This window comes from Bos indicus, chromosome 26 (assembly GCF_029378745.1).
Source record: "Bos indicus isolate NIAB-ARS_2022 breed Sahiwal x Tharparkar chromosome 26, NIAB-ARS_B.indTharparkar_mat_pri_1.0, whole genome shotgun sequence".
Classification (NCBI taxonomy): Eukaryota; Metazoa; Chordata; class Mammalia; order Artiodactyla; family Bovidae; genus Bos; species Bos indicus.
Window position 1 is genome coordinate 13,124,127 of NC_091785.1, and position 20,204 is coordinate 13,144,330.

Here is a 20,204-nt window from a genome sequence, read left to right on the forward strand (position 1 = left end):
TTCCCCACCCCACCCCCAAACTCTTATACCCCACAGGTATGATGAATCAGCTCACGTTCTCCATCTGGACTTAGGAAGGTGAAATGTTTCTCCTGCTTCACTCCCAAGTTTTCCTGGGCTAACGAACTTAGATGCCACCACGGTTGGACTTTTTGTTAACGCTTGGCAGGGTTGAAAAGCATCTTTTCCACACTTCTGTACAGAGCAATCGGAACACTCTGTGTGTCCTGTACCACAATCTCTCACTCCTACCTGGGCCTTCAGACGTGTCTTGGTGGCCGTTAGGACTCTGTTTCCCCAGCCCACTGGAGTCATCACTCTGCAGCATTCCAGAAATCCCTGTCCCACTCTCCATTCTGGAGCACATGTAGATGATGAAAGGATAGGGTGGAGTATTGAGAGCAATGTATTTAACAGGAAGTAAAAGAAAACATCAATGAATTACCTCTTCTTTTTTGCAGGGGGTGGGGGGGAGAATGTAACTTCCAGGTGAATTAATCAGCATACTTGTTTAGAAGTGGATTATCTATTCTGGCACAGTAGCAGAAATTACAATTTATGATTTGCCTTGTTTTGCCAATATTGAAGCATTTGTTCTATTGAATGTGACTACATGTACAGACAAACTTCTATTTAGTCTCACACATGAAAAGAGAAAGCATAAGGCCTATAATTCAACTGGTTTCTCTTCCAAGCATTTTAATCACAAATTACTAAATCTAGTTTAAAAGGATAGCAAAAGATACAATTGTTCATTCTATCCAAGAGGGATTGTTTCCAGGTCCCCCTGGATACCAAAGTCCAAGGATCCTCAAGTCCCTTGTAAAATGGCACTGTATTTGCATTTAACCTACATATATGGTCTCACGTACTTTCAATTGTCTCTAGATTACTTATAATACCTAATACAATGTAAATGCTATATAAACATTTGGTGGAAAATTTAAGTTTTGCTTTACAGAACTTCCTAAAAAAATTTCTTTTGAGTATTTTCGATACACAGAGGCTGAGCTTGTGGATATGGAGGGCAGATTTTGTTATTTTCCCCTAGTATTTGTTCTATCAGCAGCCATGAAATTAAAAGACGCTTGCTCCTTGGAAGGAAAGCTATGACAAACCTAGACAGTGTGATTAAAAGCAGAAACATCACTGTGCCAACTAAGGCCCATATAGTTAAAGCTATGGTTTTTCCAGTAGTCATGTATGGATGTGAGAGTTGGATCATAAAGAAAGCTGAGTGCCAAAGAAGAACTGATGCTTTTGAATTGTGCTGGAGAAGACTCTTGAGAGTCCCTTGGACTGCAAGGAGATCAAACCAGTCAGTCCTAAAGGAAATCAATCTTGAATATTCATTGGAAGGACTGATGCTGAAGCTCCAATACTTTGGCCACCAGATGCGAAGAGCTGACTCATTGGCTAACCATCAAAAGATCCTGATGCTGGGAAAGACTGGGGGCAGGAGAAGGAGACAACAGAGGATGAGATGGTTAGATAGCATCATCGACTCAATGTATATGAATTAGAGCAAACTCTGGGAGATAGTGAAGGACAAGGAGTCTGGCCTGCCTCAGTCCATGAGGTCGCAAAGAATCAGACTTAGCAACTTAACAACAATTTGTTCTATCAATATAGCTTGGCAGCATAGACTATCTTGAACTGCAGTTAAAGCCTTCCATTTATAATATTTCAGTTGCTGCTGTATCAAAAGATCAGAACAATGACCTGCTAAAAGTAGGAAATAATTATATATTCCTCCTATAGGGTGAATATTTCATAGGTTTGAGAAGAAATGAAAATCCTAAAAAAGAATTCAAGAAAAATAGGAGAATGCGTAAAAGTAATGTGTGTCCGTGTCATTTTCCCTCCAAGACTAATTAGCAGTGAAATACTTTTTGCCAACTATATGGCCCTTCAAACCTTTTGCTAATTAACATTCAAATAGGTGATGACAGCAACTATATTAAAACTAGAAAGCCCTTCTATAAATGAAAGTCGGAATTTATAATATAGAAGGCAATCCTGAATACTAATTATTATAGTCATTACATGATTTACTTCAGATCTGTTTGTTACAAACTCTGGGTTTGAAGGAAAAAACATGCAACTTCGTTTCATTCATGGGGTCGCAAAGAGTCGGACACGACTGAGCAACTGATCTGGTCTGATAACTAGTACTCAGTTATGCTAATAATTCTGAATTATGTAAAATAACAGATAACCCAAACATCCTCCCAAACATGTTTCAGAGATTATTTTTAGTTATTTGGATCTAGGTACCCATGATTTGAAAATTCACTCATCCTCAAGTAAAATAACAAAGCCGCTACCGAGAATTGTGGAGATGTGACTGTCAAGAATTCCCTGTTTTTAATAGACGATGCAGCACATTCTTACTCTCTCCTTTCCCTTATATCAGCAGGTGTCTCCGCAGCTCCAGTAGACTGAGAAAAGGAAAAGGAGGGGGCGGAAAGGAAAGGAAATGTCTGTGTGGCTTGGTCGTGGGGGTGGGGATGGGGGATGGTTTAATATCATGATTAAAAGCTTTCCTCCTCACTTTTAAAGTTCGCACCCATATTAACGATCTGACATTAAGGATTATGCAGCGGAGTTTGGGTCTGTCCATCTGCAACTTATAAAAGGAAACGAACAAGGAAGGGATAGGAGGCAGCAAAGAGATGCGGGGAGACAGCGAGATGTAGGCGCGTGGGGACGGGAAGGGAGAGGCGGATTTGGCAGTCCAAGTAGGGACGGGAAGAACAGGAATGGAAAGTGTGGCCTGGCCGTCCCGCCCTGCGGTGGGGAAGGTGGAGCCCACGGCGTCTCACTTCCCCTCTCCCCACCTCAGCCTTTTCCTTTGTAGATGGGGGCTCTTGGGGCATCTACAAAGGGTCGGTCGACTATAAAAGGAAGGTTGTCTCCTGAGGACGCCCAGGCACGAGACCTCGCTCTTGGGGCAAGCGGGTGGGCGGGCAGGGGTGGCACGGACAAGCAGCGGCCCGAAGGCGACGGTTTTGCAGGCGCTGGAGAGGAAAAATCCCCCGCGGGTCTAGGCGCCCCAAGTCAGGGCCGTCCGTGCAGAGGAGGCTGCCGCGCTCGCCCCGCCCCACAGAAGCCATTCCGGAACGCTCTATCCCCGCGCGACCTTTGCTGGCTTCGCCTTGTCCCCCAGAGTACCGACTCTCTAGTCCCGACCCCCTCCTCGCCGGTTCGGGCGACGATCGGCAAACAACATGGCGGCCCGGCTGCGGCGCCTCCTCTCCAGGGCCCCGGGGTTGGCGAGGGTGGCAGTGGCCAGCGTCCGGGCCCCGCTACCTGTGAGCCGAGGCGGGGGCGGGGAGGGGGCGACAGAGGCGAGGAGCTGGCGGGAGCCGCGGGCTGGCGGGCCCAGCGAGCGGGGGCGGAGGCGGGGGCGGGGCGGGGCATCCGGGCGCGCGCGCGGCGCGAGCGCGGGGCCGCGGCGCGGGCGCGGGCGCGGGCGCGGGCGCGGGCGGGGGCGGAGCGGCGGCGGAGGCTGGACGCGGTGGCCCAGAGCCCTCTCGCGGCCGCGGCGGCAGCAGCGCCAACCCCAGCAGCAGCCTGGCCGCCGCCGCCGCTGCCGCCGCCTCGCGCTCCAGCCGCCCGGCCCGACATGAGTGAAGCGGATCGGGTGCCCTCGCCCGCCGCGCCGCCGGCGGTGGCGGCGAGTGCGCCGGAGGAGAAGAAAGGGAAGGAACCGGAGCGTGAGAAGCTGCCGCCCATCGTGTCGGCGGGAGCCAGTGCCCCTGCGGTAGGTGCCGGGCGGGGGCCGCGGGGCGCCCCGACGGCCGGTCGCGAGGGGGGCGAGGGGCGCCCGGGGACCCGCTTCACCTCCAGGGAGCCCAGGACCCGCCCGGGGAGAAGCGCTCAGGCTGCCCTTCCTCGGGCTGAAATCGAGGAGTTGTGTCTCGAGGACAGCCGTGATCATTTCTCGAGCTGCACCTTCCACCCTCGGGGAATGCCGGGGTGGCCGAGTCAGCTGGCTGTTTTCGGTCATTTTCGGGTTTGGGGGCTTCCCTCTTTCTCTAAGGAAATGACCAGCATTTTGGAGTCCATCGTCTCTTGGATGAGGATAAGGTGTCAAGCAAGCGGGAGTGGGTTTTCCGCTGAGCCGTCTGCCTGCCGTGGGAGAGCGAAGATTTCTCCCCTTTTCTTCGCTTTTTCTTTCCGCTCCCCCTTCAGACTGAACAGGCTCTGAGGCGAGTTTCCACTTAATTGTGACCTTTCGGTTGCTGTCAGGATAGTGGGAGGTAGATGCCTCGGTGATGGGTTTTCTTTTTCATATGGTACAGACATGTGACGTAAGGTGGGGAAGCTTTTTTAACCTTATATTTAAACTCAAGGGATCTAAGCTTCTCGGGGATGATTTCCCAGCTGGATTTTCTTAAGGATTATTTGGAGAGCGCTTTCAGGCTTCAAACTACAGATTGCCAGATGATGTAATGGGACAGCCCCTCTTCCCTACTTTTACTGGTGGTTATGACTGTTTACTTTGGAGCGCGCACACACACAAAATTAACCTCTAATTTTTAAGATTTTTTTTATTTGATCCCATATTTATGTACTTCTTGAAACTTCAGTACATTAAAGAGCATGACTTACGCAGCCTGTGTGACAAAATAGTAAAAGTTTAGAGAACATGATACATTTCCCTTATTCCTGGATGCAATTCATTTCCTAAAACCTCCCTCTTAAGTGACTAAGAACTTACTAAAATAGCTAACTCTAATTTAAAATGTTATAGAAATAACGTTTGATTCAGTAGGTTTTTGGAAAATGTCTAAGGATTGTGATAACTGAAAATTGTTAGAACGAGCATCATACCTTAAATCACAGCAAAGTGTAGACAGTGATAAAAAGACACTTAAAAAAAATTACTACCGTTGATTGGTAAATTGGAGTTGCAGGTAGAAATTACTTTGGGAAATGCTTTGAAGGAATTTGTCATTCAGCTGCTTATAGACCCAGTTCTTGCTGTTGATTTCCTGGGCTTTTGGAGCTTATCTGGGGTGTTTTTAACTGGCAAATAGTATTTCAGCAGTTTATTTCTAAGTAAGTTTAAAACAATGAATGCATGCACGCTTATACTAATAGTTGTGTTAATGGGTTTAAGTCCTCAAGTAAGGACGCTCCCCAAAACTTATTTATTTCTGTGTAATTGAAAAATCGAAGGCTTGGAATAAAAACTTGGAGAAATTGATACAGTGTGGACATAGGTCTACAGACTATTATCTGAAACCTTGGGGCTTTGAAATTGAGAGTTCTTTGGATTTTAGAAAGTTAATTTATATGTATCATGTATACTATCCACAGTGGGGTCCTGGCCAGTTCTTCATAATTAAGCATACTAATAACTCTGCAGTGAAAAGTGTGGGTTGTTCACACTAAATGAGATAAGGTCTATTGGTAGCTTCCTATCAGTTCAGCTCAGGTTGGATTGTCAAAAAGTTCAGTTCAGGTATGTGTTTAATTACCAAATGAACTCTTTCAGTCTTAAGAGCTTAGAGGATTTCATAAGTGTAAATAAAGGAGTATGGGCTTGTACTGCTGGACAAACAGAAGAACAGAGTTCAAAAAGTTTTTTAAGATCTTGAATAAAACCTTGAAAAAAACATAGGTTAAATTAGAAGCTGATAAGAATGAAGACTTGAGATTTTTGAAGGCAATTTCTGGTACCTTACAAGCAGAGTTGGTAACATTGTTTTTTTGTTTGTTTTAATGACAGGTTTTTGTTTTTTAATGACATTCAGAATTTCAGACTCTTTGAAATGATAGAGTTCATCATTAGCACTGAGGTTTTGAGTCACGTCAGGAGAGAAAAGGAGTTCTCAGGTTTTGCAGCAAGTGTTAGGAGAGCAAGGGGGAGGATGGAGAAACTTAGCCAGTAATGAAGATACTTGGTGTGTATTTGTTAAAGAGAGATTTCTAGAGCTGGAATTCTGAGTGATAGCGGTGAAAAGCCTTAGTCAAGAAAATGTGCGCTTGATCCTCCTGAGGATGAGAAAGCCAGGCAGCCTGGATGACGTCCAAGCTCACCAGTATAGATGGGAAAGCCTTGGTGTGGGGGACAGGGAAAGACAGCTTGTGGCCTGCTTGGTTCTTTTTTAGCCTCCATGTGGATCAAATAGAGCTTCTGGAGGTTTGCTTAGGAAGCTGAGTACTATCAATAACTTATCTTTTTGAGCTATTTTAGTGATGCCTACTTTTTGCCCCAGGTTAACAGCTCTGTCTCTGTTGATTGAGTTTATGACTCAATTACTGTAACCTTACAGTACTGACATTTTCCAAAAATCACCATATTACATTTTTATGAGAGTTTGGAAATAATTTAGAATGACAGCTCCCTAAAATAAGCAGAAGGCCAGGTTATGATGACCCTGATTACACTTGAAGAGTTGGGACTGTATCCCAGAAATTTTTTTTTTAAAAGGTGCAAAAGTGGGATTGACGGTGCCGGAAAAACAACCCTAACGGTGCCGGAAAAACAACCCTAACGTGATTGATCCTACAACTTCTAAGCATGCAGGAAGTCCATTCCAGCCAGGAAGTGCCTAACACACAAACCCGACTGACCATGGATCCCTTGGTAGCTTGGTGAAGTCCAGGTTCCTAGATCTCACCTTTGCTCACCGGTTCTCAACTTCTGCTGCACGGGGGAATGGGAACTTTTGAAGCCATCGTTGCTCAGGCCCAGATGCAGGCCAATTAGATCAGTTCTGGGAGTGGGGCTCAGGCAACTACTTTTTTTTTTTTTAATTCCCAGGTGTAGCAAAGATTGAAAATTGATGTTCTGTGTACTGAATTAAAAGTTCCTTGGAGTCTGTATTTTAACTACACTGCCCCAAGTCTGCTTAGTTTATGGAGCAGCATTTGAAATGGAATAGTAAAAGGTATGGGTTAAGTGAATGAGGCACACCAGAAATCAGGTGTAGTTTGGGGAATTGAGAGAAATGGCAGTTAAAGTGGTTCCTCGTTAGAGTGGCTCAAGGGCCCAAGATAGAGTCCTCAGAAGCCTGTCAGTGTTTGGAGTTTGGCTCTGCTGCTGTGGAGAAGTGATGCAGGCTCAGAGAGCTAGGGGGAGTAGAAAATAAATATGAAGGACTGATGATGTGAGTATTTACTGAAGTTGACAGATTGGACTGGAGAAGAATATTATAAATTAGTTGCTGATGTAATATGGAAGTTAGAAAAAATTGGTGAATAGGGAAGGAGAAAAGGGTCAAAAGAGGAGCAAATAATAGTGATGAGTGAAGATGAGTCTGTCTACCTCATCATCATGTAAAATATCATGTATGAAACGAGATGCCAGTCCGGTTCTATGCACAATACTGGATGCTTGGGGCTAGTGCTCTGGGACGACCCAGAGGGATGGTATGGGGAGGGAGGAGGGAGGAGGGTTCAGGATGGGGAACACATGTATACCTGTGGTGGATTCATTTTGATATTTGGCAAAACTAATACAATTATGTAAAGTTTAAAAATAAAATAAAAATTAAAAAAAAATCAGGTGAGAAGAGAAGGGGAGACTCTTCATGGCATAGGTTTATGAAAAAGAAGTGGGTTCAAGAAAGAGCTGCTGCTGCTAAGTCACTTCAGTCGTGTCTGACTCTGTGCGACCCCATAGATGGCAGCCCACCAGGCTCCCCCGTCCCTGGCATTCTCCAGGCGAGAACACTGGAGTGGGTTGCCATTGCCTTCTCCAATGCATGAGAGTGAAAAGTGAAAGTGAAGTCGCTCAGTCTGTCTGACTCTTCGTGACCCCATGGACTTCAGCCTACCAGGCTCCTCCATCCATGGGATTTTCCAGGCAAGAGTACTGGAGTTGGGTGCCATTGCCTTCTCCGAAAGAAAGAGCTGGACTTTACTTAGGTCAGGGCAGTGAAGGGAAATGGAGGAAATCAGTTTAGGATGGAAAGGGAAAGTTTGCCCGCAGTGAAGGTCAGGAGATTTGTCAAGTAGGGGGAAGGCGAGAGCAAGTCTTGAGGTATGTGGAGAGGATTTGGTAGGAAGTCCAGTAATAAAAATGAGAAGTTTGTACAGGGTCTATCAGGGGTGTGTCACCTGGCTTGATGGATCCGCTGGGCCACAATGTAACTACCAGTTATTGAACCTCTATTATGTTTAGCTTTGGGCTAGATGCTACAGAAAACACAAAGTTTAAAAAAGAAAAATAGATTCCTGCCTCAGGGTAGGCAGAGCTAACACAGGAAAACCCAACAAAGCAAAGCAATGTGTAAAAGCCACCATGTGCCGTAGAAACAATTTGCGCTCTAGGAGATCAGAAAAAGGAAATCAGCGCGTGCAGAACTGTGAAGAAAGGCCTTTAAGCAGTGGTAATTATTTAAGCTGGCTGGCCATTGAAGGGTGATAGGATTTGGATGGGCAAAAGCAAGTGGGAAAAGAACGTGAACAAGGCTTAAAGGGAAGAATTAGGGAGTAATAAAGTCAAGCCAATGGAAGCATGCTGGCAACTTGTGGGAGGTAAATGAGATTGCATGGGGGCTGGACCAGATCAGCAGGCAGGGAAGTTGGGACTTTTTTTTTTTCTGTGCTTCATGGGAAACCATTGGAGTTTCTTAAATAAAAGAACAACAGAATGAAATTAATGGAAGTGATTAGAGGTAGTTAGACTGGAGGAGGGAGGAGAAAGAGGGCAAGGAAGGAGCTTTGCAGTTCATACAAGAGATGGAGCACCCACTAGGGTCATGGCCATGTGATAAGGTGTAAGGGATGGAAGAATCCCTACAAAGTGGAATCTAGTGGAATGAAAGAGAAGGAAGATTGATAAAGGAAAAGAATTCTAGAGTTTGCAGGTGAATTCTCTTAGAGGAAAACATTTACATAAAAAGGCAGTCCAGCCAACAGCATTCCAAATAAACATATGTATGTGTGAACTTTGACAAAACTTGCCCATCTAGGTGTTTGGAAGAGTCTTATTTTTGGGAAATCTTGTACCTTTCTCAACAAGAGTTGAGATAGGGAAGAGTAGAGGTTGTTGTAGTGAAGATGTCTTAAGCAATTTAATAAACCACAGGTATATCATGTATCCATAGATGAAATACATATAAATAATACAAACGATTGCTACTCTTTATTTAGTACCTTCTCATGTCTCTCATCTAGTCACTTAGTTCAACCAAAATTCATCACTAACCACTTGATCATTCTAATCATGAGGAAGATTCTGTTCCTAGTTCACACAGACAGGAATCTTAGAATCAGGTTACATATAATATACCTTGCCAGAGGGTAAAATGGCTGGTAAGGGGGCAGAACTCAGTTTCAGCTGAGACTTTTCTGACTCAAAAAAAAAAACAAAAAAAAAACCCATGCTCTTTTTCCATGTACTCTCTGTCTGTGGTCAGGGTCCGTGTGGTTCAGAGACCCCCCACCTATAGCAGTATTTCTTAGATTAGAAAAGAGGATGTGGTCCAGTGACATATTTGTTCAAAACTTTATTACTAGAGATAGAACTATTTAGGAGAGAAACATGTATCTGATAATATCAGTTTTCATTATGGTATTAATGTATCATTAAATTCTATGTAAAATAAAGCAGTCTCATTAAAGAAGTGATCAGAGAGTCTTAAGACACAGAGAGGAAGGGCTGTAGCTATATAAACACTTAGCCAGAATGTGTTTAATTTTGAGTGACTTTTAAAGTCATTTGTCCACTTTTTTTTTTTTTAACTTTGAAGCCATATTGTAGTTGCCTGCTTATCCTCCCTTTCATAATTAGTTCAGGGTGTTAGGACACAAATAATTTGACTGTATTTAACAACTGAAGAAAAATGGTCATTGTAAGTTATGAACGAGAACTTCCCAAAGTGTCCAGTATGATGTTATTTAGTTAGGCTGTGTCCAGCCCTTCTGCAACCCTTTGGACTATAGCCCTCCAGGCTCCTCTGTCCATGGGATTTCCCAGGTGAGAATACTGAGGAGGGGGGGGTTGCCATTTCCTTTATCCAGGGGATCTTCCTGACCCAGGGATCGAACCTGAGTCTTTTGCATTGGCAGGCAGATTCTTTACCACTGAGCCACAAGGGAAGCTGGTCCAATATGATACTGCCTTGCTATTTGTAGCTCTCTTTCTAATCTATCCTGTGGCTATGGTACTTCCCTTTACAACCTTTTCTGTAGATATTACCTGTATTACTCTGTAGATATTACCGATGCACCTCCCTCCTCTTCCTGCACTCCACACACATGCTCACATACATGCTCTCTGAATTAAAAGGTATCCTGTGCTCTCTGAAGTCTTCAGGGCTGGGGTATTCCTGGGTTCAGAAGAATTTTTTTGAGAGGGAAAAGTAATGGCTTCAGAAAGGGGTACTGCTGGTGTCCCAGAGTAGCAGCTTATTTTGGCATATTGTTTGGAAATTAATTTGCTTATGTTTACTTGAATTGAGGAAGAGACAGAGAGAAAGATCAACAGAATATGAATAAGGAAGTGGGTGGAGCTGAGAAACCTCTGGAAATTTTGTGTTTTTCTACATTTATTATGAGGATACTTTCTTGCACTTTAAAAATGTTAGACTGCTAAGCCTTATATGAATAACTAGTTGTTGCTAAGTTGATATTTATAACTTGCTAATAGTTTTGTAAGCAGTCAAGAAATATTTTGAGGGGAATAATTATAATATATGAATGTGCCTTTTAAAAATAGAAATTATTGAAATTTTACTAATTCAGTTTAATTGAAAAATCAGTCTGAAGTTTGAATCTAGTCATTAAAGAAAACTTTTGTTTCAAATTAACTTGGTTTTGATCCTTTTTTTTTAAAGAACAATAAATTGAGAATTGTGAGTTCATCAAATCACGCAGTTAAAAGTAGCATTTTGCTGTATAAGGGTAATCTGTTGGTATAATTGCTTTTTTCCCCTATGTTGTATAATAATAAAATCTCCGAAGACACACTGCCTTCCTGATAAGCAAACACTGAAATTTCTGAGCTTCAGGACTAACATTTATTTGTATCAAGTAGGGTTAATTTTCAGTTATCTGTAAGATCAATTGCATTGTGATTTTTTTGGTGTTAAACTTTTGTTTCAGAATCCGTGTCCTTCCTAGTCTCCCTTGAAAGTTGTGGTTTATATCACTTAAAACAATTCAACTTGGGTTGGTGCCTTTTATTTGAGGGGAAGAAGGTTCACATCTTGAAATGAGCCAACTTTTCACAGCTTAATAGAAGGAGGTAGAGCACTGATTTTATAACACAGCATCCTAACAGGGAACTGTGAAAAAACATACAAAAAAGAAAAGCAAAATCTTTTTACCTGGGAACAGGGCCTAAAATAGTCTCCTTTGTTAGACCCTAAATACAATTGAGGCCTCTCATCTAGTGTGGCCCTAACAGGCACTTTAGGTCAGTTTATTTTAAAAGTTAGTAAAGCAAAGTATAGTCAATGTTTAAGGGCTTCCCTGGTGACTCTGTTTTAAGTTAAAACATATAAATGTACTTTGTTCACCGGTCTTGTGATGCAGAAACCTTTGCTCAGTATCTCAGGAAGCCATTCAGTCTTTTGTAGGTTTTTTCTGTGTGTCATAGGTATTCCGTGTACTCGTAAGACTGAAGGACCCCTGCTTTATATTAGGAGCACTGAATGTATCGCCAGGCTTCCCAGTATTCCGTGTCCTCGTAAGACTGAGGATCCCCGCTTTATATTAGGAGCACTGAATGTATTGCCAGGCTTCCCAGGTCTCGCCAGTGCAGGAGACATAAGAGACGAGGGTTCAATCCCTGGGTCAGAAAGATCCCCTGGAGGAGGGCATGGCAACCCACTCGAGTATTCCTGGCTAGAGAATCCCATGGAAAGAGGAGCCGGGCAGGCTACAGGCCATAGGGTCTCAAACAGTCGGACACTACTGAGCTGACTTGGCGCACTCAATATGTTGCCAAACTATTTACCTTTGGGTTTGAAAAATAAATTTCATTGAGGTGTGGCCGAAAGTGTAGAAATTGCCATTGTCTCTGTATACATACCTGAGATGACCAAAGCAAGAAACTCAGATTTTATTCCTTCAGATATCTTTGATTCTTCATCTACATACTATACCATGTTTACATTTGCTACATCAGGTCTTTTTCTCCAGAACGATGCAGAGAAATGATGAATTAAAATAATAATTCTGACCTGTTTCCTAAGATTGTATGTTAGATTGGATCTAGTTTAGGAAAGTATATTTTCATTTATATCAGCTCTGTCCAGTAGAAATAAAATGTGAACCACATCTGTAATTTTAACTTTTCTAATAGCTAATTAAAGATAATAAAAAGAGGTAAAAATAAAGTTTAATTGCATATTTTTTAATCCAGTATATCCAGAAACTTAACCATTTCAATATTTAATCAGTATGAACACTTAATGAGATATTTAACCTCTTTTTCACACTAAGTCTTTGAAAACTGTGTATTTTACACTTACTAGAACATTTCAAGTTCTCAACAGCCACATGTGGCAAATGCTTGTATTAGAACAGATTTAAACGTTGTCTTCTTGTTCTCCCAAGATTTCTTAGACTCATTCTTAGTGCTGATTACTGTTTATTCCTACTGTAGCAGTCCTCAGCATGTGATCCTCAGTATCCTTTAAGATGTCCATGAGGTCAGCACTGCCTTTGCAATGATAGTAGAATGTTATTTGTGTTGTCTTGTTCTCACTCCTTCTCTCTAGTGTACGGTGTAGTTTTCTATGTGACAGATGATATTGCAACAAATTGAATGCAGAAACAAATATAAAAATCGTTTTGCAAAATGTAAACCATGTCACTCTTCTCACTGATTTTTGTTTGTTGGGAAAATAGTTGTTGTCTGTAAGTGGATTTAGTGGTATTTAAACAGGAATGAGTACATACATATAATAATTTTTAAGAATGTAAAGAGGTCCTGAAACCAGAAAGTTTGAAAACCACCATGCTAATCTATCTAGAATTTCCTTTGTATTATTACCATTAGTGCTTTTTGTTCTGTATTACCGATGACAGGTATTCCACATAAGTGAATTTCCCAGCTAGCCAAGTGTTCTTGGACATTTTAGAATACCTGTTTATTTATTGCATGAAGCACTTTCTGAAATACGTACATCTCTTCTCAAATATGGAGAAGGCAATGGCACCCCACTCCAGTACTCTTGCCTGGAAAATCCCATGGATGGAGGAGCCTGGTAGGCTGCAGTCCATGGGGTCTCGAAGAGTCGGACACGACTAAGTGACTTCACTTTCACTTTTTACTTTCATGCATTGGGGAAAGAAATGGCACCCCACTCCAGTGTTCTTGCCTGGAGAATCCCAGGGATGGGGGAGCCTGGTGGGCTGCCGTCTATGGGGTCTCACAGAGTCGGACACAACTGAAGCGACTTAGCAGGAGTAGCAGCAGCTTCTTAAATAAAAGCTACTGAACATAATTTAACATATGCTGGTGACTGGATCCTGTATGACAACTTTGTATCACCAGCCAAACCAGACGGCTCTGTGTAGAATCCATCTACCTGTGCATTTGTGTGTGTGGTCTCTATAGTAAATAAAACTTCTGCCAATCTGACCTATATAATAGCTAGAATAACAGCATTAATTTTCACTTGATATGGTATAAAATGCTAACATTTCCAGCTGTTCGCGAAGTTGGTAGTTTAAAATATGTTTGCTTTTCAGTCGCTAAGTCATGTCCAACTCTTTGTGACCACATAGACTGCAGCATACTAGGCTCCTCTGTCCTCTACCATCTCCAAGAGTTTGCTCAAGTTCATGTCCATTGAGTTGGTGATACTTTCTAACCATCTCATCTTCTGTCCCCCTCTTCTCCTCCTGCCCTCAATCTTTCCCAGCTTCGGGGTCTTTTCCAGTGAGTCAGCTCTTTACCTCAGGTGGCCGAAGAATTGGAGCTTAAGCTTCAGCATCGGCCCTTCCAATGAATATTCAGGGTTGATTTCCTTTAGGATTGACTGGTTTGATCTTCTTTCTGTCCAAGTGACTCTCAAGAGTTTCCTCCAGCACCACAATTCAAAAGGATCAATTCTTTAGCGCTCAGCCTTCTTTATGGTCCAGCTCTCACATCCTTATATGACTACTGGAAAAACCTTAGCTTTGACTATATGGACCTTTGTCGGTAAAGGGATGTCTCTTTGAATATGCTGTGTAGGTTTGTCATAGCTTTTCTTCCAAGGAGCAAGCATCTTTTAATTTCATAGCTGCAATGACTGCCTGCAGTGATTTTGGAACCCAAGAAAATAAAATCTGCTGCTACCTCTGCTTTTCCCCCATCTATTTGCTGTGAAGTGATGGCACTGGCTGCCATGATCTTAGTTTTTTAATGTTGAGTTTCAAGCCAGGTTTTTCACTGTCCTATTTCACCCTCATCAAGAGGCTCTTTAGTTCCTCTTCATTTTCTGCCATTAGAGTGGTATCATCTGCATATGTGATGTTGCTGATATTTCTCCTGGCAGTCTTGATTCCAGTCTGTGATTCATCCAACCCCACATTTCGCATGATATACTCTGCATAGAAGTTAAATAAGCGGGGAGACAATATGCAGCCTTGGCGTACTGCTTTCCCAGTTTTGAGCCAGTCAGTTGTTCCATGTCTGGTTTTAACTGTTGCTTCTTGACCTGCATATGTTTCTCAGGAGACAGGTACGGTGGTCTGGTATTCCCATCTCTAAGAATTTTCCACTGTTGTGATCCACACAGTCAAAGGCTTTAGCATAAATGGTCAATGAATGTTAGGAATAATGAATTTTGTAAACACTACAAAATAATGAATTGTGTATACAGTTTAAAATATTTCACCTCAAATATATATAGTGAGAGATATATATAGTGAGAAATATAGTGAGATATTTTGGTTTTAAAAAGTGTTTCACAATGGAACAGCTGCTGCTGCTGCTAAGTCACTTCAGTCGTGTCCGACTCTGTGCGACCCCATAGACGGCAGCCCACCGGGCTCCGCCGTCCCTGGGATTCTCCGGAAAGAACACTGGAGTGGGGTGCCATTGCCTTCTCCTCACGATGGAACAGAGCCAGCAGTTGTTCTTTTATCAAAGATTGGTTTAGGAAATACCCAGTGGTCAGGACTCAGCCACTTCCACCACAGGAGCACAGGTTCAATCCACCATCAGGAAACTATGATCCCACATGCTGTGCAATGTGACCAAAAAAAAGATTGGTTTACAATGTGAATGAAAATGTTTTATTTTCTAAGGCCGCTTTTGGTAGAATAGTAGATGACCAAAGTAAATTTTATCAGAATTTTGAATATAAAAAGAACTTGGTATTCAATATAAAAATATAAAAGCTATGATGGAAAACCATGAGTATCCTTCTTATTGACATCTAATAGAAAAATATGATAAATCAGAAATTTAACTCAGATGTAGTCTGCTGCTGCTAAGTCGCGTCAGTCATGTCTGACTCTGTGCAACCGCAGAGACGGCAGCCCAACAGGCTCCTCTGTCCCTGGGTTTCTCCAGGCAAGAACACTGGAGTGGGTTGCCATTGCCTTCTCCAATGCATGAGAGTGAAAAGTGAAAGTGAAGTCACTCAGTCGTGTCCGACTCCTAGCACCCCATGGACTGTAGCCTACCAGGCTCCTCCGTCCATGGGATTCTCCAGGCAAGAGTACCGGAGTGGGGTGCCATGGCCTTCTCCGAGCAGATGTAGTCTGTTCCTCAGTAAATGTTGAAAGTAGGAGCTCATGTATTAAAATTTAAAAATAAGGTCAACAGTATTTAATTATAGATTAACAGGGAAAAACAGGTATTCCATTTAATTTAATTCTATTTAATTTTTTGAAATTATATTTAATTTCTTGAAACTATTATAATCTTACATATAATCTGTGTGATTATATAGTCAAAAAGACCATTGAGGTCTATGTTAGCTACTTGAAAGAAGTATGATCTTTGATTAGTTTTGCAATTACCACATAAAATTTTTCAGCTGTTTGTTAAACTTATGGTCAGCCTCTACCTAGAGAGAGAGTCAAGTCTTATTTATTATGCTAGGTGTACTTTGAGTTTTTCTCCTCAATGAGTTCTCAGCGTCTCTTTCCTCCTGTGTTCCCTATTTGTACTTCTTCCTCTGTAACAGCTGGTTGGGTATCCTGCTACTATCTATTCTTCAACACATGCAGCCCACTGTTTGCAGGCTGGCCACATTCCAGGATGTCATCTCTAGTGTGGTACTTACTTAGGACTCATAGACAACAGTTGCTCATAGACAGAACTCCTCGGGGAACCAGATGTAATAATGGTGGAAGATCCAATTCTTAGAAGACTTGTAATGTTCCCTAACCTTTAATTTACTCATGTCCTATTAACACTCACTAGCATCTTGATTCTCTAGTTTTTAGTAGTTTACCATCATGCAACATGTGACCCTGCTTTCTCATGGAAGTATTAGGCTATGGGAAGGTTTCTCTTGTGCAAGCCAGTGTGGGGCAACTGCTGTTTTGAGAGTTTGTTCTTATTTATCTGTAGTACACTGTCAACCTGTGAAATTGTCCGTGATTTATTTCCTGTCATCTCAAGTGTGAAGTATCAAGGGCACAGTCATCTTATAAGCAAGAGACTTATTAGACCAAGGATTTTTTTTCTCATGTTAAGCTTTTTTGATCACAAGGAACAGAAAATCAGGCCATATATGCCTCCTTTTGGAAAAGGGGGATTTATGGAAATAACATACATAGATAGAACCAGAAAGCAGGCAGGAACAGAGACCAGCTGCTCTCTGTGCGCCTGCTATTCTCTCATTCTTGGCTGCTTGCTCTTTTCCATATTCCTCCATCTGAAATCTGGAAAGACCTTCTCTGATTGACATATTAGGAAGCATCAGTGTCCTGTATGCCAGGCCACCTAATGTGTGGCCACCTGATCGACAGATGGCTGCCTTTTGGTTGAGTGCCTGTCCCTGCTCCAATCTGTGGCCTTTGCTGCACAAAGAATATCAGTAATGCTCTGGGTAGATAGTCGCGACCCCTGGATTTGACGGCCATGATAACATGCTCAGTGTATCTCCCCTCACATCTTTGTACCCTTCCAGCCACTCTGTACCCTTCCATAAAGCTTCTGGACAGAGCAAATCCTACTCAGTGCTTTCCCCTCCTGACTTCCCTTTCGTTTGCCAATCTATTTCATACAGTTTCTGCCACCAGCAGTGGCAGTTTCTCCCCGGAATCTGTTGTCTCCTTTGTCCCCAAGATTTCACAGCTGCATATGCTAGTGGGCACACTTTAGACCTAGCCACTGTTCATTATTCAGCATTGCTGACCGCTTTTTCCTTGATGATCCTTCCTTCATTTTTAACACATGATCTTCTCTTAGATCTCCTATCTTTTTTGGTCATTCATTCTTCATGTTCTTTGTAAGCTCGTGTCATATTTGCCAGTGTTTCCATGGTTTTGCCCTTATACTAGTTTTGCATAGCAGTTGCTACATGACCGTAGCATAATGATAACCCTGTCAGCTAGAAAAATTACATTATTTTGGCATGAGATGCATACTTTTGCCTAGTGACCATTGGTTCCTTTTCTAGTCATTCCACAAATACATTTATATAACCCAGTGTAGAATTTTCTTCAGTTCAGTTCAGTCTCTCAGTCGTGTTCGACTCTTTGCAACCCCATGGACTGCAGCACGCCAGGCCTCCCTGTCCATCAACAACTCCCAGAGTTTACTCAAACTCATGTCCATTGAGTCGGTGATACCATCCAACCATCTCATCCTTTGTCATCCCCTTCTCCTCCTGCTTTCAATCTTTCCCAGCATCAGGGTCTTTGCCAGTGAGTCAGTTCTTCCCATCAGGTGGCCTAAGTATTGGAGTTTCAGCTTCAGCATCAGTCCTTCCAATGAATATTCAGGACTGATTTCCTTTAGGATGAACTGGCTGGATCTCCTTGCAGTCCAAGGGACTCCCAAGAGTCTTCTCCAACACCACAGTTCAAAAGCATCAATTCTTTGGTGCTCAGCTGTCTTTATAGTCCAACTCTTACATCCATACATGACTACTGGAAAAACCATAGCTTTTACTAGATGGACCTTTGTTGGTGAAGTAACGTCTCTGCTTTTTAATATGCTGTGTAGGTTGGTCATAACTTTTCTTCCAAGGAGTAAGCATCTTTTAATTTCAGGGCTGCAGTCACCATCTACAGTGATTTTGGAGCCCCGAAAATAAAGTCTGCCACTGTTTCCATTGTTTCCACATCTACTTGCCATGAAGTGATGAGACCACATGCCAGGATCTTAGTTTTCTGAATGTTGAGTTTTAAGCCAACTTTTTCACTCTCCTCTTTAACTATCATCAAGAGGCTCTTTAGTTCTTTGCTTTCTGCCACAGGTGTGGTGTCATCTGCATTTCTGAGGTTATTGATATTTCTCCCAGCAATCTTGATTCCAGCTTATGCTTCATCCAGCCCAGCGTTTCTCATGATGTACTCTACATATAAGTTAAACAAGCAGGGTGACAATATACAGCCTTGACATACTCCGTTCCCGATTTGGAGCCAGTCTGTTGTTCCATGTCCAGTTCTAACTGTTGCTTCTTGACCTGCATACAGATTTCTCAGGAGGCAGGTCAGGTGGTCTGGTATTCCCATCTCTTTAAGAATTTTCCACAGTTGTTGTGATCCACACAGTCAAAGGCTTTGGCATAGTCAATAGTCTTTAATCGTATGCCCTCTTCTTTATGGTGAGGTGTCAAAATATTTTTCCTGAAATTTGAAATAAAGCAGTTTACATTGTTCATTTCATTTATTTTATAACTTATTGAAGGGTTCTCTGATTCTCATTATGACCTGAAATAACTCTTGCTATTTTGCCATACGTTGGCCCAGGCTGTCATTCTTCTTCATTTCCTCTAACTCCTTTCTCAGTTTAGACTTATTTCTCCCAGTAAGTAGACTTGATGTATCTTTCTGGTATTGCTCCCCTTCAGTCTATCCCCTACACCTACTGACAGTGATTTTCCTAAGATACAGATATAATTATGTCACGCCTTTTTTACAGGTCCTCCATGACTGTTCCCTATTCCCTTCCAGGACAGAATCTATACTCCCTGTCCTGAAGGCTTCATAGTATTGTCCCTGCCTATCTTTCCAATCTCACCTCACTAGACCATTCTCCCTTTCTGATTCTGCACTGCAACTACACTGCTCTTTAAATCCTCTAAGTTGCTCAATCTTAGATAACATCAGTGACAGTTATCAGTGAAAAAACCTTTGGTATATTAATTCATTGTAAATATTTACAGCTAAGTTCACAAAGTTCTGGGCTTCCCTTGTAGGTCAGTGGTAAAGAACCCACCTGCCAATTCAGGAGATGTAAGTTCGATCCCTGGGTCGGGAAGATCCTCTGGAGAAGGAAATGGCAACACGCTCAGTATTCTTGCCTGAAAAACCCCGTGGACAGAGGAGCCTGGTGGGCTACAGTCCATGGGTTTGCAAAGAGTTGGACATGACTTAGCGACTAAACAACAACATTACAAAGTTCCAAGGGGCCATTCATTGACCTCATTTTATAGATTGGTTACTTTATCAACTCTCATGCATAAATGAAATATATATATATCAAATTTGACATTCATTCCCATTATTATTTAAGATGTTTTGATAGGACAAAACATACAAATAAACAAACTTGGCCCCAGAAGTTAATATATTTCTTATGTAAGTGTCATAATATTTATAGCAAGGGATGATAATACTTTTTCAAATGTATGGGTTATTTTATTTTTCTAATCAGTTCTGTGAACTTGAGCATAATGTTTTAATTTACCAAAGTTATGCAAAGTATGTAATTTACTAAGACTTTTATAGAAAAGTATTGTGTATCACTCTTTTATTAATCTTTTTCTCCAATTTTGTCTCTCCTCCTTGGGAATCTATATTATAAATCTGTTAAGAGATTAGAACTGATAGTTTTTAAATGGTTTTGTTGATTCAGTCAGTTACTTGTGGGTTTTTAAATTATTATTTGAAGATTCCACTAGTGAATCAAGCAATGTTCTCTGGAATCTGTTATTATTAAGAAGGGGTAGAGGAAAGAGGAGGAAAATAAAATAAAATATTGAGCCTTTCTCAGATTGCTAGGATATCAGAGGGTTCCCTAAAATACAGTTAGTTTTCCCACTTACATTGATTTCCTCTGGTTAGGTGAGTTGCTCCCAAAGCTGTTAAATTTCATTCGGCATATATCTATAAAA

General features: G+C 42.1%; 1 protein-coding gene across 1 annotated transcript in view; it reads left to right on the forward strand.

The window, feature by feature from the left end:
• The first annotated feature begins 3,505 nt into the window (after nt 1–3,505).
• Nucleotides 3,506–20,204, forward strand: part of HECTD2 (HECT domain E3 ubiquitin protein ligase 2) — a 74,102-nt gene continuing 57,403 nt past the window's right edge. The window contains exon 1 of the mRNA XM_070780470.1: nt 3,506–3,766. Coding sequence (XP_070636571.1) covers nt 3,629–3,766 — 138 coding nt within the window. The 5' untranslated portion in view covers nt 3,506–3,628. The remainder of the gene's footprint in view (nt 3,767–20,204) is intronic.